This window comes from Rhinopithecus roxellana, chromosome 2 (genome assembly GCF_007565055.1).
Source record: "Rhinopithecus roxellana isolate Shanxi Qingling chromosome 2, ASM756505v1, whole genome shotgun sequence".
NCBI lineage: Eukaryota > Metazoa > Chordata > Mammalia > Primates > Cercopithecidae > Rhinopithecus > Rhinopithecus roxellana.
Genome location: NC_044550.1, coordinates 130,590,337 through 130,614,581, shown reverse-complemented (window position 1 = coordinate 130,614,581; position 24,245 = coordinate 130,590,337). Strand labels below are relative to the sequence as shown.

The window sequence follows — 24,245 nt, the reverse complement described above, 5'->3', positions numbered from 1 at the left end:
CGTCTTGACAGTTTGAGAACTGTCAGTCTTCAACACACGATGTTCTGGGTTTAACTGCAACCAGGATGTTGCACTTTTCCCACACCTCTCAAGAACATTGATGGTATATATTTTATCTCAGTAAATACAAGCTTAAAAGTGAATGCGTCCCTTTCACATAACTGGTTCCTTTTTTCTTCCATTTCTGCTTATGTCATGGTTTCAACTCTCAAACGGCAACTTCACAAACATTGATCAGTTACAAAGGGGCCTGCCGCACAGCCCCAACACCGCTTCTAAATAAATCGCAGACCCAGGGTAGGAACAAGGGACCTACACCAAGGACCACCCCCACTATATCACTATGTACTCCACGGCACGGGAGAACAGAATAGGCCCCTACTGCTGTACCCCTCCCCGGCAGCCTCAGGCACCCAGGGGCACCATCACATGCATGGCTGACACATAGACCCCCAGCTAGCCACGAGACTGAGCTGTTAGCATGCTTCCTTCTGCTCAAGACAGACACAACTGACTGAAACAAAACCTGGAAACTAGGGAAAAATTACTGTCAGGCATGACATTTTTAAAGGGGGAGGTATGGCACAAATTTGACAATTCTAAGTTTTTTGCTTTGATTTTTACTAGTTAATTTTGACTCTTGTTGACTGGCCAGTTGTGACTTACAAGCCAGCTGGTATGGAAAGGTTCAACATGCTATCACTTAAAGAATTGGGGCTATTCCACTTCATATAAACACAGAGGTTGGGTAAATATTCCCTAAGGCTCACTTTAACTCTTACTACACTAAGGGCCTAACACAGTGGTTTTTGGTTTTTTTTTAATTCAACTGATTATTATTACTATTATTTTTGAGACAGTCTCACTCTGTTGCCCAGGCTAGAGGGCAGTGATGCAGCCACGCCTCACTGCAGCCTTAATCTCTGGGGCTCAAGTAATCCCCCCACCTCAGCCTCCCGAGTAGCTGACACTACAGGTATGCACCACCACACCCAGCTAATTTTTTTTTCTTTTTAATTTTCTGTAGAGACAGGATCAACCATGTTGCCCATAGTCTTGAACTCCTGGGCTCAAGCAATCCTTCCACCTTGGCCTCCCAAAGTGCTCAGTTTACAGGCGTGAGTCACCGTGCCCAGCATATTCAACAGACTTTACATGTAATGATAGGTTATTTCTAAATATATCCTTTAGGAAGAGGTCTATTTCAAACAAATATTCTGAGAATTAAAACTTACACTGAAGTTTATGAAGCATTAACTTTACTGGCAATGTTTTCTTTCTAAAGCTGAGAGATGGATACATGGTGGATATTACTGGTTACAGCTTTAGAGTGTATGGAAATATTTCCTATTAAGCTCCAATTTTAACTGTAGCAATGATAACATGTACACTAAGTGAAGAAATGGTTCCACAGAAGATTATGCTCACCCTCACAGCTGTACAAGCCAGCTTGCATGTAACAGAAGACTCATCCTTCAGTGTTTTCCGCAGCAAAGGAATGCAATCCACCAAAGAAAATGTATTTCCTAACCAGAAGAACAAGAAACAAACATCATCATGTACACTTAAACCTTAGTAAGGATATCTAGAAAAAACACAGCTGAAAAACTGGCTATTACCTGTCAGGGTTCTAATGGCGCCCATCCAATCTCCCACGTGGAAGCGGGACCTGCTGAGGATGGAGCAGATGAGGGTCCCACAGAGAATGGCAGTGGCTCCTCGAACCTGTGGGTCTCCATGATCGATGTAGTTCAAGATATCTGAGACATACTGTTCCTCTGTGGAGATAAATTGCCCAGTCATGGAACAATTTCCTACTATCAACTTTCTAACTCAAAACAAAAGCTTAATTCTCAGGAAAGAGAAAAAGAGGTGTGAAGAGAAGATCCAAATTCTGAAATGACTTCACTATAATAACCCTAAGTGATTAAAAAAAAAAAAAAGTTTCAGGATTTAAGGATTACAGATTCATCATATTGCCAATATGTCCTTAATACTACAGACTTTCTGGATTATAATTCTAGGTTGTCAGATAGTAAATCTGATTAAAATTCCAGATTCCACTTAAAAAAAGATTAGAAAAAACCCTATATATAAACCTTACCTCATATAAATTCAAAAACACAAGTGTACCCTCTCACCCAAAGAAAAAGAGAGAGCGAGAAGGCGCCATAATAAGCATGGGCAGGGTGGAGACACGGGTCCACTGCTGCCTCAGCCAGTCCTGGTTCCCACTCACCCCGAGTGTGAATGCCTGGCCTGGCTGAGTGTGACTCAGCGCCACCGTCACCATGCACAATTTGTGCTTTAGGTTGAAACCCGACGCATATATAAGTTGGCTCTTACGTGCTGAGGTTTCTGTTTTTTTCCTCTATGGGTTTCATCTAAAGAGAAACCATGAAACAAAGAACTTCACTATTCATGTGTTTTCTGAAGAGCTACAACGTGGGTCAAATATCCCAAATAAACTCAAATCACCACTCTAAAACTAAAATAGTCAATACTGAAATCGTTTTTACAATAATGATTAAATCTGAGAAAATAAGATGTGAACTTTTAACATACCAGGGTATTCCGTGGTGTCAAGAGGAACTTTATAGAGTTTGCTGAAGAAAGATTCCGGGTGGAGGGCCACAGCTGCTCCCACACAGCTGAGGGCCAGGGCCTTCACGCTGACCCTCACATCCCTGTCCGGAACCAGCACTGCAAAGACATCACCCAAGCCACCTTCAGCCTCAAACAACAGATTGTTTTCAAATGAACAAAACCAGACCCAATAACCTACCTGTTCCCATCATTTCCTCCCTTCCCCTTGGCTAGTGAAAACCAAACTCATCCTCAGATTCTACTGCCCCTGCTGCACACAGTACACAGACGGGCACCAAGTTGACCTCTGAAACCTAGTTATTTCCTTCAACTCTGCACGTCCCCTTTTGTACTCACCATTTTTTCCCCCTGTTAGCAAAAACGAAGCAGATAAAAGGCGGACACAATGGACAAGAGGTGCGGAATCATCATCATTGGACCGTCCGATGTCACCTTTGATGCGACAAGGCTAGAAAAGAGACAATGACACTTGTTTGTCTCATACTCAACCAATACATTCATGCATTAGTTCATTCAACAAATAGTCCTAGAGCAGCACTTACACTGGGTGCTGGGGATAGAGATGCCCTGGTCTGTGCTCATGTGCACACCTGACCTCACAGAGACCATGGCCAAGCAGAAACCGACAAGTCAGAGGCAGCAGGACACAGGGTCACGGGGCTGTGGCAGGGGATAAATGCAGCATGCAGGGAGGGTGGGCACAGTAAGAAGGCACCTGACACTAGGCATTCAGGAAAGGCTGCTCTGGAAGCAAAGCATGAGTGGTCTTCTACAGGACAAGCAGAAGCTACTCAGGGAAAGGCAACAGCCTGGGGAAGCTCAAAGCTAAGAGGAAGTGGGCCTGGTAGACAGGGAGATGCCAAAGGCTGTAATTCTGATTGCTGGGAGAAACTGTGAAAGGCTATTCCTTGCCCTTGAGGAATTAAAAGTGAAGACAGTTACATTTACATGTAAAAAGATAATATAGGCTGGGCGCGGTGGCTCAAGCCTGTAATCCCAGCACTTTGGGAGGCCGAGAGGGGCGGATCACGAGGTCAGGAGATCGAGACCATCCTGGCTAACATGGTGAAACCCCGTCTCTACTTAAAAATACAAAAAACTAGCCGGGCGAGGTGGCAGGCGCCTGTAGTCCCAGCTACTCGGGAGGCTGAGACAGGAGAATGGCGTAAACCCGGGAGGCGGAGCTTGCAGTGAGCTGAGATCTGGCCACTGCACTCCAGCCTGGGCAACAGAGCGAGACTCCGTCTCAACAAAAAAAAAAAAAAAAAAAAGATAATATAAACAGAGACTTTTAAAACAGTTCAATAGAACCAAAACATGAAACCGTGCAAGGCCATACGCAGCCATCAAATGAATGGTTCCAGAAATCAGACAAGGAAACATTCGGTACAGAACAGATTGCTCTGGGGCACACTCTCAAAGGAGGCAGAACGCAGGCAATTCTTAATGCTGTGGGTAGCACCTGGAAAGGCGGAAAACAACAGGCCTGGGAAGAGCCGGTATTTAAAGGGGAAATTTAAAAGCCCAGGGACGGGAAAGCAATAAAGTAGACAGTAGCCAGGGCGATTTTAAATCCTCACACAAGCTCAGAAACACCAAGTTGTCTCAAGCCTACGTCCCTCACCTTGTTTTCTTGATCACCCGGTTCAGTAGCTTCATCTCTCAACACAAATTTATCAACACTGCTGTCAGAAGGCTGCCTGCTGTGACTCATGTTTTTCAATAAATGTGCTTGTTGAAGGGCTTTAAAAACAGAGAAATCGAGATTAAGTGACAAATTTCCACTTAAAATACAATTATACATTTATGCTAAGATAACTCAAAAGCATAAGATTTAGATCAAGAAAAAGCATGATTATCCCTCAATTGGTCATTTTCATCAGCTATTCAGAACTCAGAAAACAATATTAAAGGGTTTCTTCTTGATAGCAAAGATATACTTAAGATGTCCAGGGCTGAATACAAGACCACTTTGTAGCGCGTCCCCTGTGGTCCACATACCCATGGAAGAGTTCCTGAAGGCCTCCGAGGCTGCATCAGGAAGAACACCTGTGGCTTCCTCATCTTCATCCTGGGGCTGTCCAATCTGCAGGCCCAAATACTGGTTGTCGGTACCGTCTAACACCTAAACGGTTCAAGGGGGGCTGTGAGAATTTTGAAGTGTGATCACCAAGAGACAAGCCCTCCAACATGGAAATGCAACGAGGAAAGAGCACATTTTACACACAGAACACAAATGTACTCATCTGTCATTTATGTCAATGTGCAGAAATGTGTGCACGGAAACTGCTAAGAGCTTACTGATCACTCATTCCCACTACATTATGAAAAGTTCTATTAGCTCTAAAAACTCCAAAAAAATTCCAATGTGGACATTTCTTTTTAATATAAAAAAGAAAAAACCCATACAAAAATATTTGTCTTCACAAACAAATTTTACAGCAAGTTGGAAATACGAGGACAAAGTTTTAGACAAAAACCTAACAATGTAACAGGTTATCTCCTAAATTGCAAAGACTAAATCTACTAAATTTAGGGCATGGTATTTCATATGTTTAGCCATATGGGCTAAACTTGGGGCATGATTCCACATCACAAGTTGTTCCATGTCCACTTGAAATGTCCTGTGTAATTTACCTAAAAAACTGAGCAATGGACTCTAAAACTACCAGCAAATTATTACCAAAATATTATTTTATTAAGTTTGCTAACTATTATACTATTAAGTAAAACACTCAATGATATAAATGTCTTAAATTAAAATCAGAATGTAAAAGCAACTCCATTTCTGGGTATTTAGCCAAAAAAATGGAAAGCAGTCTCCAGGAGATATCTGTACACGCATGTTCATAACAGCATGATTCACAATAGCTAAAGCACGAAAGCAATACAAGTGTCCATGGACAGAGAAATGGAAAAGCAAAATGTGGCCTATCTATACAATGGAATAGCATTTGGCCTGAAACATTAGGAAGCTCTAACACAGGCTACAACATGCATGAGCTTTGCGGACATTATGCTAAGTAAAACGAATACTGTGTGACTCCTAAAGTATATGAGAACCTAAAGTAGTCAAATTCAGAAGACAGAAAGAAGAATGGTGGTTGCCAGGGACTTGGTGGGGAAGGAAGAATACAGAGTTCAATGGGAACAGAGCTTCAGTGTCACACGATCAAAAGGTTACACAGATGGGTGGTAGCGATGATTCCATGACATTAGCTGTATACATAAAAAATGGTTAAGAAGGTAGATTTTATGTTACACATATTTAACCACAGTTTTTAAAACTGAAAATAAAATGGAGTATAAAACAACACAGACTTGTACCAAACGTTATTAGACTATCCTTGAGGCTTTCTTGTCCACTAACTCAGAGGTGAGAGGTCCTTACACCTATGCTGCTATAAAATGGGAAATGTTGTAAAAGTTTTTTGAAAAGCCAAAAGTTCTTAAAATAATGCACAGTATTAATCACATTTCATTAAGACCACAGATCTGTTTATAATAGGCTCCTTAAGGATTTTTAAAAATAATTATTTAACCAGGGCCCAAAAAGGCCTTAAAAAATGTAAAATGCACTCAATTTTAGCAGAGTTCATATAATCAACTATTCCAATTTTTTACCTCAGTGTTCAACAGAAAAGACACTAAGCTGTTCCCTTCAGTGAAGGTATCGGAAGAGGTCAAGCTCTCCATTAGTGATCTAAGCTGTGCTGTCATTAGGGGTATTAGACAAGAAGAGAACAAGCAAGAGGGTTCAGGTCGGGGTCTCCAGGGAAGAGCTCAAAAGATGGCAGACAGTAGGGTCGGGCATGGTAGCTCACAAATGTAATCCCAATACTTTAGGAGGCCGAGATGGGTGGATCACTTGAGGTCAGGAGTTTGACACCAGCCTGGCCAACATGGTGAAACCCCGTCTCTACTAAAAATACAAAAATTAGCTGGGTGTGATGGTGCCCACCTGTAATCCCAGCTACTCAGGAGGCTAAGGCGGGAGAATCGCTTGAGCCTGGGAGGCAGAAGTTGCAGTGAGCTGGGAACGTGCTACTGCACTTTATTTTTTTGAAACGGAATCTCGCTCTGTCACCCAGGCTGGAGTGCAGTGTCACGATCTCGGCTCACTGCAACCTCCGCCTCCTGGGCTCAAGCAATTCTCCTGCCTCAGCCTCCCTAATGGCTGGGATTACAGGCACGTGCCACCACACCCAGCTAATTTTTGTATTTTTAGTAGAGACGGGGTTTCACCATGCTGGCCAGGCTGATCTCGAACACCTGACCTCAAGTGATCCGCACACCTCGGCCTCCCAAAGTGCTGAGATTACAGGCATGAGCCACTGTGCCCGGCCTCCACTGCACTATAGAGTGAGACTCTGTCTCAAATAAAAAATAAAAGATGGCAGGCCCTTCTGCCCACTTACAATTTCAGAACTGTCTGAAGGGGTGACAGCTGAATCAGGCCCTTCGGTGGTAGTCTGGGAGCTGTCGCTGATGGGCGAGGAGGCCTGGGTCCCATCATTCAGGTCCATGGCAGGGTCAGATGGGACGGCGCTGACCTGGCTGGAACTGTGGCTCAAGATATCCTCCTCATCCCCATCAGTGGCAGAGCTTGTCAAGTCACAGCTGGCCAGATCCACTGAGTCCGCCTGCAGCGTGTGCTGTGACCGTGGCTGCTCTGTGATGATGTCGTGACCTGCTGACCCTGGAGTGGAAACCCCTGAAGAAGTAGCCAGCTCTCCACTGATATCATCCTTCACTGAGGCTGCAGACAGAGAAACACTCATTTGTCAAATGGAGAGAGAAAACATTCAATATGGAATCAAAGGCTTGCAAAATAACAAAAAGTTCCACTGTCATCAAATGTTTTAACTGCATAGCATCCTAAAGACAGTGAAATCAGGACAGCAGTGCATCCTTCAAGTACCACTCACACTGCCTCTCACTACAGTACCCCTGTTAATAAAATAAGGCTTATCAGAAGGTAATACTCTCAAACGGTGTTTCACTGCAAAAACTGAAGTTCAAGTTCTTAACCAACGACTCCAAGCCCTGGCTAGGGCAATTCATAAAGACGTTCGTAATTAAGGGGCAGCCTAGTCAGGGGCACAAAACTAGGCGGTCACAGACATGCAGGTCCCCTAAGCAAGCAGTGGTCAGAAACAACTGTAAACTCATCTCTCTGGGGTGGGCTTGCCTTCTTTCAAGCCACGTTCAAGATCTCCACTCCAGTCCTATTCTCCTGGAAGATAAACTTCTAACACATTTTCCTAGTTGACTTTTTAAATTACCATTTAAAAACAAAAAAGACTGTATAGAAATCAAAAAGGTCAACACGAAGCTGTTGGCAGTGGTCACTCCTGGGGCAGTTGGGTTGGTAAGCGTGTGAGCTTTATACTAGTCTAGATCGCTGTGATGTTTTATTGTTGTTTAATTTGTGTAATCAAAAATAAAACCTATTTTTATTTTGTAAATAAATAATTACTACTAGGATTATTCAGATTTTCCTCCCTAAATATTTAAGTGTTACTTTCAGTTCCAGCTAAAATATTCTTTTAGATAGGATTATACAACCAAAACCACCCTCATATAATCCAGTTATTAGTACCTTAAGTTAATCCTCATCATTTATAAAGTACACAGAGAATTTCATTAGATAACTATCTGTAACTGGCCAGGCACAGTGGCTCACGCCTGTAATCCCAATACTGTGGGAGGCTGAGGCAGGCGGATCACTTGAAGGCAGGAGTTCAAGAGCAGCCTGGTCAACATGGTAAAACCTCGTTTCTACAAAAAATACAAAAATTAGCCAGGCGTGGTGACGGGCACCTGTAGTCCCAGCTACTTGGGAGGCTGAGGCAGGAGAACGGCTGGAACCCAGAAGGCGGAGGTTGCAGTGCGCCAAGAGCACACCACTCCACTCCAGTGACATTGGGTATCTGCACTGGGTGACAGAGTGAGACTCTATCTCAAAAAAAAAAAAAAAAGGTTAACTATCTGTAAACAAAGGCAGATTCTTTCAAGTTAAACTATCCATAGGCAATTTTTCATCCCATTTCCAACCCCCAGCATAACCCATCCAACTCATGAGATGTTTCGACGTGCCATCCCCTACTCACAAAGCCCTATGCTTAAGGAGCATAAACCTAAATTTTAAAACAGTCTAAACCACAGAAAACAGCAAATATATCATGCAAACACCACAGACACACAAGCTTCAGAGTATTATGAAAGAAGCCCAAATATCCCCCATTTAAGCAACCTGGGTCTACTGCTGCCCCCAGTTGTGCTGTCCACCAGGTGCAGGGGGACGGGCAGGAAGGGCAAGGGGTGGATGGCAGAGAGTGAAGGTCCACACCAGTGGCTAACTAGTGAGAACTACCTGCAAAGGCAGAGCTGCTGACATCCGATCTCGATTCAGAGTCATCCTCCAAGGCTTCTTCTTCTCCTAAGAGCACTTTGCCTAGTAAATAATGTACCAACATTCCTTTAGTTTGCTAAAAATAAGGATTTCAAAATTAAGTAAATGCACTCTAAAATGAAACTCATAAGAATATTTAATTTACTCTAATATGGTTTATCATCATATATAAGTATTTTTATACCTCTATAGTATTAAACACAAAGAATGTAGAGATGTTATGTTTAGAATGCTATTAAAGTTAATAAACCTATATGGAAAAAGTTAAAAGCAATGATTCTCAAAGTATACCACAAAACATTTTAATAATTAATATTTATTGATTTTGATTATTAAATAATCTATAGTACTACTTAAACTTAAAAATAGTAAGTTTTGGCCGGGCGCGGTGGCTCAAGCCTGTAATCCCAGCACTTTGGGAGGCCGAGACGGGTGGATCACGAGGTCAGGAGATCGAGACCATCCTGGCGAACACGGCGAAACCCCGTCTCTACTAAAAAAATACAAAAAATTAGCCGGGCGAGGTGGCGGGCGCCTGTAATCCCAGCTACTCGGGAGGCTGAGGCAGGAGAATGGCATAAACCTGGGAGGCGGAGCTGGCAGTGAGCTGAGATCCGGCCACTGCACTCCAGCCTGGGCGACAGAGCGATACTCCGTCTCCAAAAAAAAAAAAAAAAAAAAAAAGTAAGTTTTAACTGTAAAGACCCAATGCTATTGGCCTTTGAAATATTCATGTCATAGCTCCAATGACACACCAGAATTTATACATAAAACTCTAATACCTAAAAGTCACTTTCATTTTATTATCTTTTAATTTTCTTGACTTTATGATTAACAATCAGAACTCAAGCATTATATGATCTGGAAGGATGAAATAATATTTCACTTGAAAGTTCTAAAAATATATTTTATTGTTCATCTTCAGAATTACATTAATGAGAACAAATGAAACCAACAGTCTTAATATGATTTAACTGAACTCATTAAATCTTTGCGGCTACATTACATATTAATGTCATTAAATGACACTATCAAAATAATTATTGGAAATTTCTAATTTCTGTTCTTCAAAGAATAAGTCAGAAGTATGATAACTTCCACAAACTTACAATGATGTGACATTAAAGGTGAAAAAAAATAGCAAAGGAAACCCAAAATCTAGGTTAAATTAACACAGCAACTTGGCCTATCTACTAAATAATAGGAAACTTTATTACAAACTAAGTTCTTTACCTTGAGAAATCAAATTAAATGCCAAAAAGGTGAATTCAGATCTTAACAAAAGCCATCTCTATCTTCCAAATCAGTGGTTTGCAAATATGTTCCACAGAGCCATCCCCAGGGTAATTTCCTCGAAGGCACAAGCACTAGGCTGCCCTCAGAAGAGAGGCTCCAGGACACCCCTGCCACTTGCACCCTGATCCTATATCCAACACAACTCTACTTTCATCTGTCTTAAAATTTGGGCAGATTGGTCGGGCGCAGTGGCTCAAGCCTGTAATCCCAGCACTTTGGGAGGCCGAGACAGGCGGATCACAAGGTCAGGAGATTGAAACCATCCTGGCTAACACGGTGAAACCCCGTCTCTATTAAAAAATACAAAAAACTAGCCAGGCGAGGTGGTGGGCGCCTGTAGTCCCAGCTACTCGGGAGGCTGAGGCAGGAGAATGGCATCAACCCGGGAGGCAGAGCTTGCAGTGAGCTGAGATCCGGCCACTGCACTCCAGCCTGGGTGACAGAGCGAGACTCTATATCAAAAAAAAAAAAAAAAAAAATTTGGGCAGATTTCACTTAAAAAAAGGATTTTCCAGCTATAGCAAAACAGTTTGAAGACACAGCTCTAAATGGGGGAAAAAATACCAAAAAGGCTTAAAAGAGACAGGATATATCCCATGTCCTAGCCAGAAGAGGATAAACTAATCTCAACAATGTGAACCAGCCACCTTCTTTTTCACTGCCACTGGAAAGAGTGACTAAGAAACAAAGAAGTGTCAGAGTAACTGACTAAGTCCGAAAATCTCTCCTAATTCAAGAATATAGAGATTAATTTTTCCTAGACTCCTTTTGGCTTTTCAACAATGTTTCACTAAAATCTCAAACTTGATTAAGTATCTCATAATGTGATGACCCAAATATTATAGATTCCAAGTTCTTTCAAGAAATGTTTACTTAATTCAATGAAGGCTAGAATGTTATTCCTGTTAAGATCCCATTCAATACTGCAAATAATATTAGGCATTAGGCTCTCAATTAAACACTCAAATCATGACACAAAACAGGATCAGTCTTTTAAGATTTCAAAATAGAAAGTGACAGCAATTGTTTTCCTATGCAAATCCCCACTGGAAAAGATAATAACTGGCATTGCAAAAGATAATATGTACCAAAACTATCAGAAACACTTTAATAAAAGTTAAGCTTTATCAGAACATTCTGATATGCACAAAGTTAGATGTGGCTGAAAAATGATAACCAGGTCCAAATTAAAATAGCCCAACAAAGGAAACTTTTTTTTTGTTTTTTTTAACGACACGAGGTCTCATTCTGTTGCCCAGGCTGGAGTGCAGTGGCATGATCACAGATCACTGTGACCTCAAACTCCTGGGCTCAAACAATCCTCTTGCCTCAGCCTCCTGAGCAGCAGCTGAGGCTACAGGCACATGCCACCATGCCTGGCTGTTTTTTTGTTTGGTCTTGTTTTGGTAGAGACCGGGTCTCATGACGTTGCCCAGGCTGGAAAAGAAGCTACTTAATAATATTCCTGACTAATACTAAACAAAATTCACTGGGAAGATAAGTTAACTTCATAAAATATAACAACACATTCCCTAAGGCAGGTATGGGCAAACTACAGCCTGCCTGTTTCTGTAAGTAAAGTTCTACTGGAACATAGCTGGCCAGTAGCTCGTGTATTGTCTACAACTGCATTCCTGCCACAGGGCAGAGCTGAATGGTTGTAAAAGAGACCATATGGCCCATAAAGCTAAGATGTTTACACTCTGTCCCTTTACAGGAAAAGTCTGCTGACCCCGAACATTAGAAATTTATGATGCATTCAAAATTTATGACAAAGCAATTCTGATACGAAAGTAATTGTTAAAAGCCACCCTATAAAACTATTCAGGCCTGGTTATCAGATTCCAGCAACATTCACACATATAATCACTCCACTGAGAAGATATATACATACATAGAGTCCAATACAGTATTACAAGAAATACAAGATACATTACATTACAGAAATACAAGGAAATCAGTAAGATTCAACACAAGACTCTGACTTCTGAAATAATCACCTTTTTGTTTTCTTGAAAGGACAGGGCTGCATGAGGAACCCCCTCCAGCTGTCAATCACAGAAAGCGACAGATAAAGTAACAAGCTGATAAAATCTAGAAGAAATGTGAAAATCTTCAAACAGCTTGATTCAACTTTAAAACTAGAGAAAATGTGAACGTATTTCCACAGGAAGCACTTAACATCACAGTTCAACATTTTAATTTCAATATGAAAATTACATTAACATTCAAATATATAGTTCTAAAGATATGACCTAAGAAGTCAAAAAAGCTAAGATAAATTGCATTTTAAAAGCCAAATTAAAAGTATTAGAAATCTCAGATTATTTGGTAGACTAACAAGTATAACTTTTCATTAGCGATGAGTATTTCCACTCATTATTTGTAAGGCATGCATTCCATACAGAAAAAGATTCTTCAGTGTAAAGGACAGGAAACAAGGCAGATTAATATTTCCTGCTCACGGTTCTGGCAAACATTTATGCTCACACGAGGCAGCAACGAGACTTCAGTCAGATTCTCTCTAATGTGGACGCTGTGAGTAAAGGCCACGCTGCACACGCAGTGCACTACACCGACCACGCTGCAGTGGCCTAGGAGAGGCCAGAGTCTGCAAAAGCTTATCCATAGCCTGCTAGGCACCAGACCCAGTGGTAGAGGCTGGGATTCAGAGATTCCCACCCACTCCAGCTCCCAAAGGCAGCTCTCATGCCAGAAAGGACCCACTAAGCTCACTGCTCCAGGGCAGCACTGCATGGTGGGACAGGGCCCAGCCCCAAGCACATGGAGAGGAGCCGACTGGGCAGTGGAGGCAGACATAGAGCTGGGGACAGAGGGATTTTCTAAAGTCGGGCCAGGAAGGAACTCTCAGATCCCTCTGACGACTTACAGTTGCCATTTCTGGCAAATTAACACAAGGATCCTAGAACTATTTTCCCTACTGTTTTCATTTCTCAGCAACTGAAACGCCACAGGAGGCAGTCAAGGTAGAGAAAGAATCAGGAGGAGGGGCTTTAAATGTGTGGCCTCATTTTGCCACCTAACCTTCTAAACTTTAATTCTCTGATTTTTAAATTTTGTTGAGACAGCATCTTGTTCTGTCACCAGGCTGCAGTGCAGCTGCCATCACAACTCACTGCAGCCTCAACATTTTGGGCTTAAGCAATCCTACCACCTCAGCCTCCAAAGCAGCTGGGACTACAGGCACGTGCCGCCATGCCCAGTTTTGGTTTTTTTTTTTTTTGGAGAGACAGGGTCTCACTTGGCCAGGCTGTCTCAAACTGCTGGGCTGAAGTGATCCTTCCAAAGTGCTGAAATTTCAGGCGTGAGCCACCACACCCAGTCCAACTCCCCTATTTATAAAATAAAGATGAAATCTGTATTATAAGTTTTGGCAAGGAAGATGCAATGCAGACTGCTTAGCACAGGGCAGGCCCATCATCAATAGAGGGTAACTAGAATCACTGAAAAGTTAATTGCAAGAGTAGACCTTACTAATAACTTGCCTATAAGTTCCACAATACTCCCACTACGGCTTCGGCCACCAGACTCCTCCTTAGCAGCGGTGAGCTGCCCAATGCCCCCCACTGTGGTCAGGGCTTGCAGAAGCTCGGGGGGAGGCGTTCTGAAGAGCTGCTGCAACAGCTCCAGGGCTCCAGTCACAACATTGTGGTCTTGGTGCTGTGTATGATGTAACGTCAGTTCATAAACCTAGAAACAGAGAAACACAGGTGTTCTGGTCAGAGTTTATAAAATGCATCCTAAGCTTCACTTTTTTTTTTTTTTAACAGGACTTCGTTGGCAAAGTTTACACCTTAATTTCTCCCCCTAAATATTTCCCTATCACTTTTACCAATGTGATCATTACCTTCCATGATTTTTTCATTGTTATATTCATTCCTTAAAAATAAATGGAGCACTTCCACTACAGAAGCAGCATGAGAATGAAGATCTCTATTTCCCAAAACTGGTGACTAGGAAAGGGAAAATAAAGTCCAGCATACACTGAGGGAAGAGTTAGCTTGACACACATTTAAAAATCAAAAAACACTATTATGAGTGCCACTGAGAAAGAGCTACCAGACATTTTAAAGGCAGTATGCCAGGCCGGGCACGGTGGCTCACGCCTGTAATCCCAGCACTTTGGGAGGCCGAGACGGGCGGATCACGAGGTCAGGAGATCAAGACCAGCCTGGTGAACACGGTGAAACCCCATCTCTACTAAAAAAATATAAAAAACTAGCCAGGCGAGGTGGCGGGCGCCTGTAGTCCCAGCTACTTGGGAGGCTGAGGCAGGAGAATGGCGTAAACCTGGGAGGCGGAGCTTGCAGTGAGCTGAGATCCAGCCACTGCACTCCAGCCTGGGTGACAGAGTGAGACTGCACCTCAAAAAAAAAAAAAAAAAAAAAAAAAAAAAAAAAAAAAGGCAGTATGCCATATTTATCAGCACTTTCAATACTATATCACAGTGCTCCCCAACCTTTCTGGCACCAGAGACTGGTTTCATGGGAGACAATTTTTCCACAGGGCCAGGGGATGGTTTCAAGATGAGACTGTTCTATCTCAGATCATCAGGCAGTAGACTCTCATAAGGAGCACACAACCTAGATCCCTTACATGTGCTGTTCACAATAGGGTTTGCACTATGAGAATCAAATGCTGCCACTGACCTGACAGGAGGCGGAGCTCAGGTGGGAATGCCAGCTCACCTGCTGCTCACCTCCTGCTGGGCAGCCTGGCTCCTAACAGGCCATGGACCAGTACCGCTCCGCAGCGTGGGGGCTGGGGACCCCTGCTACATCACATTATATGAACATAATGAATTTATTCTTTTTCCCTTTAATTAGAGTTGCCAGATAAAATACAAGGGCACCCAGTTAAATTTAAATTGTAAAGAAACAACAAATAATTTTGTAGTGTAAGTATGTCCCACATGATTTGGAATATACTTACATCATAAAATTACTCATAATTTATCTGAAGTTCTAACTTCACTGGCATCCTGTATTTTTATTTGCTATTTGCCAACCCTATCTTCAGTATTATAAAATACATATGTTTCTTTTTTAAAAAATCAGACAGTGTAGAAGAGTATAAAGTAAAAAGTCTCACTTTCAGCTCCTCTGATGGTAACTTCTATACCCCTGAATCCCAGGTCATCAAACTACGGTGCACAGGTCAGGTCTGGCCCGCACCTGCTTTTGTACATCTAGTTTCACTGGAACACAGCCACATTTATGGGCTGCCTGTGGCTGCTTTCGTGCTACAAAGGTAGTGGGGACTAGTTGCCACAGACTTGGAATGGCCTGCAAGACTGAAAATATTTACTATCTGGCCCTTTACACAAAACATTTGTGGGTACCTGCTCTAGGTAATCAGCTTATACCTTGACTTCTTAAGCCATCTATTTTGAACAAAGAATCTCCTGGCTCCTCTCAATGTAATAAGGAAATCAGCACCCACATTTCCTTCACCTCATCTGTCGCCTCCTAAATTCTGTTAGCAGCAGCACTGCTTTCATACTATGGAGATTTCCATTTACATGCTACTAGGTAACACTATTTACATTTAATGTTCCCTGCCTAGAAGCTGAGCTGAAAAACTTAATTAAAAATAAACAATATGTATCTTATGTATCATGTGTTCATAAATGTTATTCACTGCATAATTTATGAATAATGTTCAAAAATGTTATTCACTGCAATAATGAAATCTTTCTTTCTGAGTCCAGTCACAATAACCTAGACTCAGAAAGAAAGAAAGATTTCATTACTACTCCATGTCATTTGAAAGAGAATGCCCCAAGATTAATGGTCAAATGGGTTCTCTTACTGTAATCTATTACTTGCTTAAAATTTATTATGCATCTTATTTTGCTTCATACTTGGATCACGAATTTCCTTTATAAATCTTGCTGGCTCTCCTATGGATGGTTACTAATTGCCTTTTTCTCCCTCCTTGTTAATAATAGATGCATATGCCTTCCCTCTGCCCACTTTCTTAAGCATACTATTCATTCAAGAAGAATGGTTTCTCACATGGACTACATGCCGAACAACCACCACCCTAGAATTGTTTTTACTGCATGCCTAGGTGAGAGACTTCGCTTCTTGGATTTCAGGGCTTCCTCGATTTTTCAATTTCTTTCTTTTTCAAAAAGCACACATGGAAAGCAAACTGAGCTCCTGCATATCTAAAAGTATCAATATTTTGCCCACACTTGCTTAATAGTTTGGCCAGGCCTAGGATTATATTAAATTCTAATTAAATATGGTTAGCCAAACTACATTTGCTGAATTGAACATCTCATGGTAATTTAATTAAGAACAGTTATTAGTCAAAAGAAGATGGAGTAAGATATGTTATACAGATCATCATATCTAGAGTTTGCTAGTTCAAAAATGTGCCATATCATTTATTTACTTTGGAGAAAGGTATTAAGAAAATCAGTAATTAGGTCTCACATCCATACCCTTTTTTCCCCTTCACCCTCTATCCCTGTCCTTCCAGGATTACTGCAATCCCAATTTAACACAGTTACGACCTCCTTCTAACCTCCATAACCAACACTCTTGCTAGTCTATGAGAAAGCCTGGAGGCCTTTTCAGGACCCACCGTTGCTCTGTCTATGCACCCACACTCATATGCTATGAGCATTCTCTCACTCTTTCACTCCTGGGACTTGGCAAAGACCACATTTTCTGTCTATAAAGCTCCTGTCTTCTCCCAGCTCTCTGTACCGGGTCAGATTCCACGTGCCCGTAAGTGACGGCTCATGACTGAACCTCTCCAGGCCCTACCATGTGCAACTTAACCTTGCTAAACTGTTTCGTAATTATTTGCTTCTCCCAACAGACCAATGGTCTCTAAACTTTTATGATCAAGCAGCCTTTTCAAAAGTATCTGTTAAAAAAAAATTGAGCATGTAGTCTCAACACTTTTTAAAAGAGTATACTTACCTTAAAATATTATATAAGAAATACTGAACTCAGATATAAAATATACACTAAATCTGACAAGGCTTTTCCTCCAATTATTGATGTACAGGAAATACAGAGAACAGAAAAAGGTGTTAATTTACACAATGGAGATGTAAGCAGTATATGAGACCACAGGAAAACTTAGAAGACAAACAATCTGGTTTCTCAATAAATGAACTCTAAGGGGAAAAAAAATTCGGATGGAGGGGAACCAGTTGATCAAAGAGATGTACAATCCTTATCAACCAATTTTATTTATATGCTGATTCCAAGAGTAGAGAGAAAAACTGACAATGAGTTAGTGGGTATTTGATGTAGGAAATGTTTAATATTTTCAGGTCTAACAATGGCACTGTTTTGTGACATTGTTTTGGAGTTTCGTTTTGTTTTTTTGAGACAGAATCTTGCTCCATCAACCAGGCTGGAGTGCAGTGGTACAATCATGGCTCACTACAGCCTCAACCTTCCAGGCTCATGTGATCCTCCCGTCTCAGCCTCCCAAGTAGCTGGGACTACAGGCATGCACACCACACTTGGCTGATTTTGTTTTTTTTTTTTTAAAGACATGGGGTTTCACCATGTTTCCCAGGCTGGTCTCAAACTCCTAGGCTCAAGTGATCTGCCCGCCTTGGCCTCCCAAAGTTCTGGGACTACAGGCATGAGCCACTGCGCCTGACCATCATTAAGTTTTAAAAATAAAAAAGAGTCCTCATCTATAGAGATACCGAAATACTTATAGATGAAGTAAGAGGTTGATTTCAGTTTGCTTCCAAATAATAAAAAAAAAGGGAGAAGTAGGATTATAAATGAAATATAACTGGTCATGACTTGATACTTTTGCATGTATGGAATTCTCAATATAAAGCCAGCTAAAAAAAAAAAACAGGTAAGGTAAAGATGAAATAAACTATATTTTAAATGTATTATTACCATGGCTACACCCTTTTTACTCAACAAATATTCAGCAGTGTTTTTTGTGAAGGAAATATCATTAAATGTCATATCCCATGAGACTCTGCTTTTATTCTGTAAAATAACCAAAGGGCAGCTGGTTGGAATAGAACTCTCAGTCCCAATACTTTCTTAGAGTTCACTCTTGCTCAGCTGCTTATCAATAAGCAGCACTTACATGGCCTTCACATGTGCCAGGAAGCATTCTAAGCACTTCACAAACACTACCTAACTCAGTGCTTAAATTATTAGCATTATCTTCAATTCATGATTCTATGCAAGAATCATTTTAAGTCACTTACAATTTTTTATCCTACAAAATTTAGCTAAATGGCACATATTAAGCACAATAAAAACCCTGACCTAACATTTTTAAGTAAAGTTCAAAAAATCCAATTGCTTAAAATGAGGCTGCATTGATACACAGTTAGTGAAAATAACCTGAGTAAGCATGCTACAAAGAACTGAAGTCAACTGCCAATCACAGTACTTTAGAATTACTGCAGGGTTTCTCTGCATCGGAAAGAGAAGTTCCAACATTTTGTTCTGACACCCCAAAGGACCACGTCCCCACCTCCCTGAGGGGGCATACCACCCTGCCTCGACCAGTACACCCAGCCACAGGCTCCACAGGGCAGAGGCTGCAGCGGAAATACTCACCACGGGATCCCCAGCACCTACCCCAGAGCCGAGCGCACAGTGGGTACTCAATCAGTATTTACTGGGTGGATGAACACATATAGTGACCTCTGGTTTTAGAAACAGAGCGGCACCTGAAGAGGCATCACCTGCATCTGACTCACAGTGACAATGACATACAGAGGGAAGGCAGCTAGAGGTCAGCACCTAGGGTTGGAACCGAGCACTACAGTTCCAGAGTCCATACCTCTAACCCTTGGTTCTGCCGTTTCTCTTCCAAAGTAATCAGTTCTTCGAATGTCAGTTGTTCACATGCAGGGCCTAGAGTAAACCCTGTGCTCCTACCTGGACAAGCTGCTCTGCAGAAGGAGAGACCTCCATTTCTTTCCGTGTCACTCCGAAGCTGCCTTTCAGGCTTGTATCCTTGACCTGCTGCTGCAGCAAGGGCACCAAATACCTCAGGGTGAGCAGCACGCCAAGAATCAGCAGGGTGGAGTGTTCCTCCTCGACAGGAACCAGTAAGCCTGTGGGGGCGGCAGCAAGATATCTTAACATCCAACTCACTGTTTGCAGATTCCCCGCTTAATTTGTTAAAAAAGAAGAGATCCTGAGAGATCAATATGGCACGAACATGACCATGAACGAGTACACCATGAGGCCCACTGGGAGTGGCTACACACCCATATCCTTGGCTTAGCAGGGTCCTTTCCAGTGAGCCTCACTGCCTTTGAAAGTCAGGTCATTATTTCATATCACGAGTCCAATGCTCACTTCAGCATTTGCCAGTGTTCATTTCCACAGTTACCCAAACAATAGGAGAAACTGTCAACTGACTACAGAGAACCCACAGGGACCTGAGGCACAGTTGCAAGCCTCACAGACTCACCGTAGTCAGGGGTGGCACAGATGGAGGACCAGGCCCTGGGTGGCAGGCAGGGCTCACACCAGCCCACACCCACTGCCCAGCTAGGTGTCCCTGGGCATGGCTGCATCTGCAGGGTCACAGAGACCCATGCGTGCTCACAGCAGCCCCAATGCAGTTCACATTCAGTCAACCAGTGCCAAATAGCCTGGTCTAGAAGCTGAGGGATCACCTGATTTTAATTATTTCAAAGGTCTATCATGAGTACATGCTGGAGACCCTTCCACTCGTATGCCTCCACCTTACCTAAGAGCACATTTAGTAGCCAGCTATAGAAATACTGTGTCCTTCTTGAGTGCTGGCAGATGCTCACTGCTGATCCAGCAGCTGTCCGCCGAATGGTGGGGGAGCTTGACTTCAGGTTTGCTATGAAGGCCTTTAACAAAACCTATAGAAGCAAAAGTCCAAGCAGATAAAAGATGAAGCTTCTATGAAGCTTACCATGCATTCCATAAAACTTAACTTGAATTAGAAGTTTCCAATTCTTGCAAAGTATATACAGTTTGAGGCTTTTCCTATAGCTGAACTGAAGTACCCCGAATTTGGGACACTCAAGAGCAGTTCACAGACACGTGTACTCTATTTGCTTCTTTATAATCTTCACTCAGGGGACTGCTCAGCATCCATGTCCTCTCTGCAGGGGTGGAGGCCTCAATTCTAGATACACTCTGCCCACAGTATTTGGGGACAATTAAAAAAAAAAAATCAACAAATGACCAAGTTAAGGAGAAAAGAGTACCAGCCAACTACAGTAATGCCCCACTCTAAGCGATGGCTTGTAAAAGTCCTGCTAATGTCACAAAGTTCTCAGGACTGGAACATCTTCAACCGGAAACATCTGCAATTTAACTGGACATGACAGCACGCTACCCACAACTGTTCTCCTGAGAAATTAGGGAATACTTTCTCACTGGGCCTCTAGGACAATCCAAAGGAGAAACTGCTATAATTCTAATGACCATTTAAATCTTGATAAAAATATCCTAAAACTGAAAAGGGGTGACCCATCTAGTCGCAGTATCTTGGTGACTATGTTACTTAGGAACATCCATTTCCCATTATTCAAAACTATGCTCTGAGCCATGACTTGATTCCAATCATTGTTCAGCATGCACTGAGCAATCACTATGAGTCGGGGACCCTGTCGGAGCTATGCCTAGGCAAACAAGCAGTAAACTAGTAACGGACATCTGATTTATAACAAGTTTCTCTCCCACAGCATGGTTAGCATCCTCTGTTTCTCAGAGGCTTATCGACTCCCAGGGAATTTACACGAGACCTCTGGACACTGTTAGGCACATGATGAGATGCCAGCCACAGGACTCCCCCACCCCAGCCATAGGACTTCTCCCCATCCCAGCCACAGCTCCCCCCTCCACCCACCGAGCCACAGGACTCCCCCACCCCAGCCACAGGACTGCCCCTCACCCCAGCCACAGGACTTCTCCCCACCCCAGCCACAGGACTTCTCCCCACTCCAGCCACACCTCCCCCCCGACCCACAGGACTCCCCCAGTGGCTTACTGCCTCCAATTTCTCCCTGAAAAACCACCTGGAGAATAAAGTAGAATTATCTCTGACAAATTTTTTTTAACTGCAAGAAAAGATATTGACATCTTTAAAACTACTTCGGCCAGGTGCAGCGGCTCACGCCTGTAATCCCAGCACTTTGGGAGGCTTAAGCGGGTAGATCACTTGAGGTGAGGAGTTCAAGACCAACCTGGCCAACATGGTGAAACCCCGTCTCTACTAAAAATACAAACATTAGCCAGGCATGGTGGTACACACCTGTAGTCCCAGCTACTCGAGAAGCTGAGGCACAAGAATCGCTTGAACCTCAGAGGCAGAGGCTGCAGTGAGCCAAGATTGTGCCACTGTACTCTAGCCTAGGTGACAGAGCAAGACTGTGTCTCAAAAAAAAAAAAAAAAATCATTCTATTGGTCCAAATATACAAGCACAGTGAGAGCTACTCATTATTATGATGAGTCAGCACACCGTGAGCTTAAATAGTTTGGAATAATAAAGAATAAAATTTAGTCTGAGAGCTCCAAGGGGCCTCCTCAGGTCTAATCTCTACAATCCCAAGAATCCCTTCTCCAAGGCAGCTAACAGGAGGCCCCGAGGCCATGCCACAACTCTTCAAACAGGGAGGAGGTACACTGTATTTTAGACTAGATAGCTCCAGTTCTCAACACATGCACAACATACCTTTAAGAGTACTTCAAAAAGGAAGAGATGCATTAATCATTAAACTTCAGAGCCAAGGGTACTTTAAGGAATGGAAATTAAAATCATAATGTGATTCCAGAAAATACCCATCAGGAAGGCTAAAAGTAAAAGCATCAGCAATTCCAAGTGCTAGCAAGGACCAGAGCTCCTGGAGTCCCCATACACAGCGCCAAAGGGTGAGCTGGTACAAGCACTCAGGAAAGCGATTTGGCAGTTTCTGCTGCAGCTGACATGCACACACCCTATCACCCAACAACTCCACCTCTAGCTGTGCATGATGGAAACCTGCACATGTGCTCCAAAAGACACACCTATAGTGTGAAAGTAAAAATGTCTAAAATTGAAAAAAAAAAAAAACAAAAATAGCAGAAGCATGTTATTTAGAAACGTGGAAGTTGCCAGGTGCAGTGGCTCATGCCTGTATCCCAGCACTTTGGGAGGCTGAGGTGGGCGGATAACCTGAGGTCAGGAGTTCGAGACCAGCCTGACCAATCTGGAGAAACCCCATCTCTACTAAAAATACAAAATTAGCCGAGCGTGGTGGTGCGTGCCTGTAATCCCAGCTACTCAGGAGGTTGAGGCAGGAGAATCGCTTGAACCCGGAAGGCGGAGGTTGTGGTGAGCCAAGATCACGTCATTGCACTCCAGCCTGGGCAACAAGAGCAAAACTCCATCTCAAAAAAGAAAGAAAGAAAGAAAGAAAGAAATGTGGAAGTAAATATTGGAAGAAACACTAAGAGTTATGTTTGCCTCTAAGACATAAGGATTAAGAGAAAAAGTAGGAAGGGAACTACTATCTTTGTTTATAATCCTGTTGGTACTATTGAACTTCACTGATAATACCTTTGTTTTGTTTTGTTTTGTTTTTAAGAAATGGCATCTTGTTTTGCCACCCATCCTGGAGTGTGGTGGCACAATCACAGCTCAGTATAGCCTCGAACTCCAACTCCTGGGCTCAAGCAATCCTCCTGCCTCAGTCTCCTGAGTAGCTAGGACCACAAGCACATGCCATCACGCCCAGCTAACTTTTTTCATGTTTTAGCGATAGGGTCTCACTATGTTACCCAGGCTGGTCTCAAACTCCTGGCCTCAAGCAATCCTCCTACCTTAGCCTCCCATGTAGCTACAATTATAGGCACAAGCTACTGTACCAGGCTCTTGATAATAAATCTGAATAAAGCAGAGAGGTAGCAGAATAGATTTTTTTAAATACCTAAGGTTCAGAAAGGAAGTAATTAATGGACTCTATGTTCAACAAAGTGTTAGCATCATCATACTCAAATGGTGATCGAAATCATGAAAATGATGAGAACTAAGAGTACAAAAATACCACCTATCATCTGAGCTCTGACAGCCAGAGATATCACAGAGGGAACTGCCTTCATCAGAGCCCAGTGTACAGAAGGGCAGACTGGCGCTGTGGAGCTCTCACAGCCTCTGACCACAAAGGAGACCTACTCCCATTCCAAAGAGATGGTAATAAAAATAACAGCAAGCAGCAGCTACCATTTACTGAGCATGATGAATTACCACACTAAATTCTTTAGATTCATGATAGCCCTTCATCATTCCAAAACCCCATGACTAGTTTGAATATCTCCTTAGTATTAACAAGAAAACTTCAAAGCTGAGAGAAAAAACACGAGAGAGGCTAACAGTTTATTCCAAGTCATTCAGCTAATAAGAGCAGTAGCAGCTAACATCTGAGCCCTTCCTGTGGGCGACTATGCTACACTCTAACACATATTCATTTATTTCACTCTCAGAATTGCCCGATATGGGTCCCATTAAGGCTTATTTTTCAGAATATGAAGGAAATGGCTTAGAGCTGTTGGGTAGTTTGCCTAGAGGAAAAGAACCAGTAAAGCGGACAGAATTCTAATCCAAGTCCATCTGATTCCACTCTACCCACTGTGAATCATCACCTTCCAAGAGGGCCACTTGGGCTCAAACCCAGGACTGACCCACCAAAAAGGAAGAGGCTAGGAACCCCGTAATCTGTAGAGCGTGTGACAGGGTCACTATTTCTGGACATTATAAACAAACACTAAAGTGGGTTTGAAAGTGGTTTGTTGGAATGCACAACAGGGAGCCAACAGGCCCTCACAGCTGCAGGACGTTCAGACCCACAAGGCCTCGTCAGTGAGCTTTCTCCTACCTGCAGTCCTGGCACAGCCATCTTTCCACAGCTAGTACAATCACTCT

General features: G+C 42.6%; 1 protein-coding gene across 2 annotated transcripts in view; it reads right to left on the bottom strand.

Moving 5' to 3' along the window:
* The window catches only part of HTT (huntingtin), a 155,816-nt gene that overhangs the window by 105,187 nt on the left and 26,384 nt on the right, over positions 1 to 24,245 (bottom strand). The window contains exons 7-18 of one of the 2 annotated variants that reach the window (XM_030920084.1): positions 20,057 to 20,198; positions 19,234 to 19,412; positions 13,825 to 14,029; positions 12,319 to 12,366; positions 8,984 to 9,064; positions 7,026 to 7,366; positions 4,609 to 4,732; positions 4,232 to 4,350; positions 2,944 to 3,055; positions 2,566 to 2,703; positions 1,620 to 1,778; positions 1,429 to 1,526 (exon numbers count right to left, since the gene is read on the bottom strand). In XM_030920084.1, the coding sequence (XP_030775944.1) occupies positions 1,429 to 1,526; positions 1,620 to 1,778; positions 2,566 to 2,703; positions 2,944 to 3,055; positions 4,232 to 4,350; positions 4,609 to 4,732; positions 7,026 to 7,366; positions 8,984 to 9,064; positions 12,319 to 12,366; positions 13,825 to 14,029; positions 19,234 to 19,412; positions 20,057 to 20,198 (1,746 nt within the window). The remainder of the gene's footprint in view (positions 1 to 1,428; positions 1,527 to 1,619; positions 1,779 to 2,565; positions 2,704 to 2,943; positions 3,056 to 4,231; positions 4,351 to 4,608; positions 4,733 to 7,025; positions 7,367 to 8,983; positions 9,065 to 12,318; positions 12,367 to 13,824; positions 14,030 to 19,233; positions 19,413 to 20,056; positions 20,199 to 24,245) is intronic. The other variant, XM_030920090.1, reaches the window with a different exon arrangement.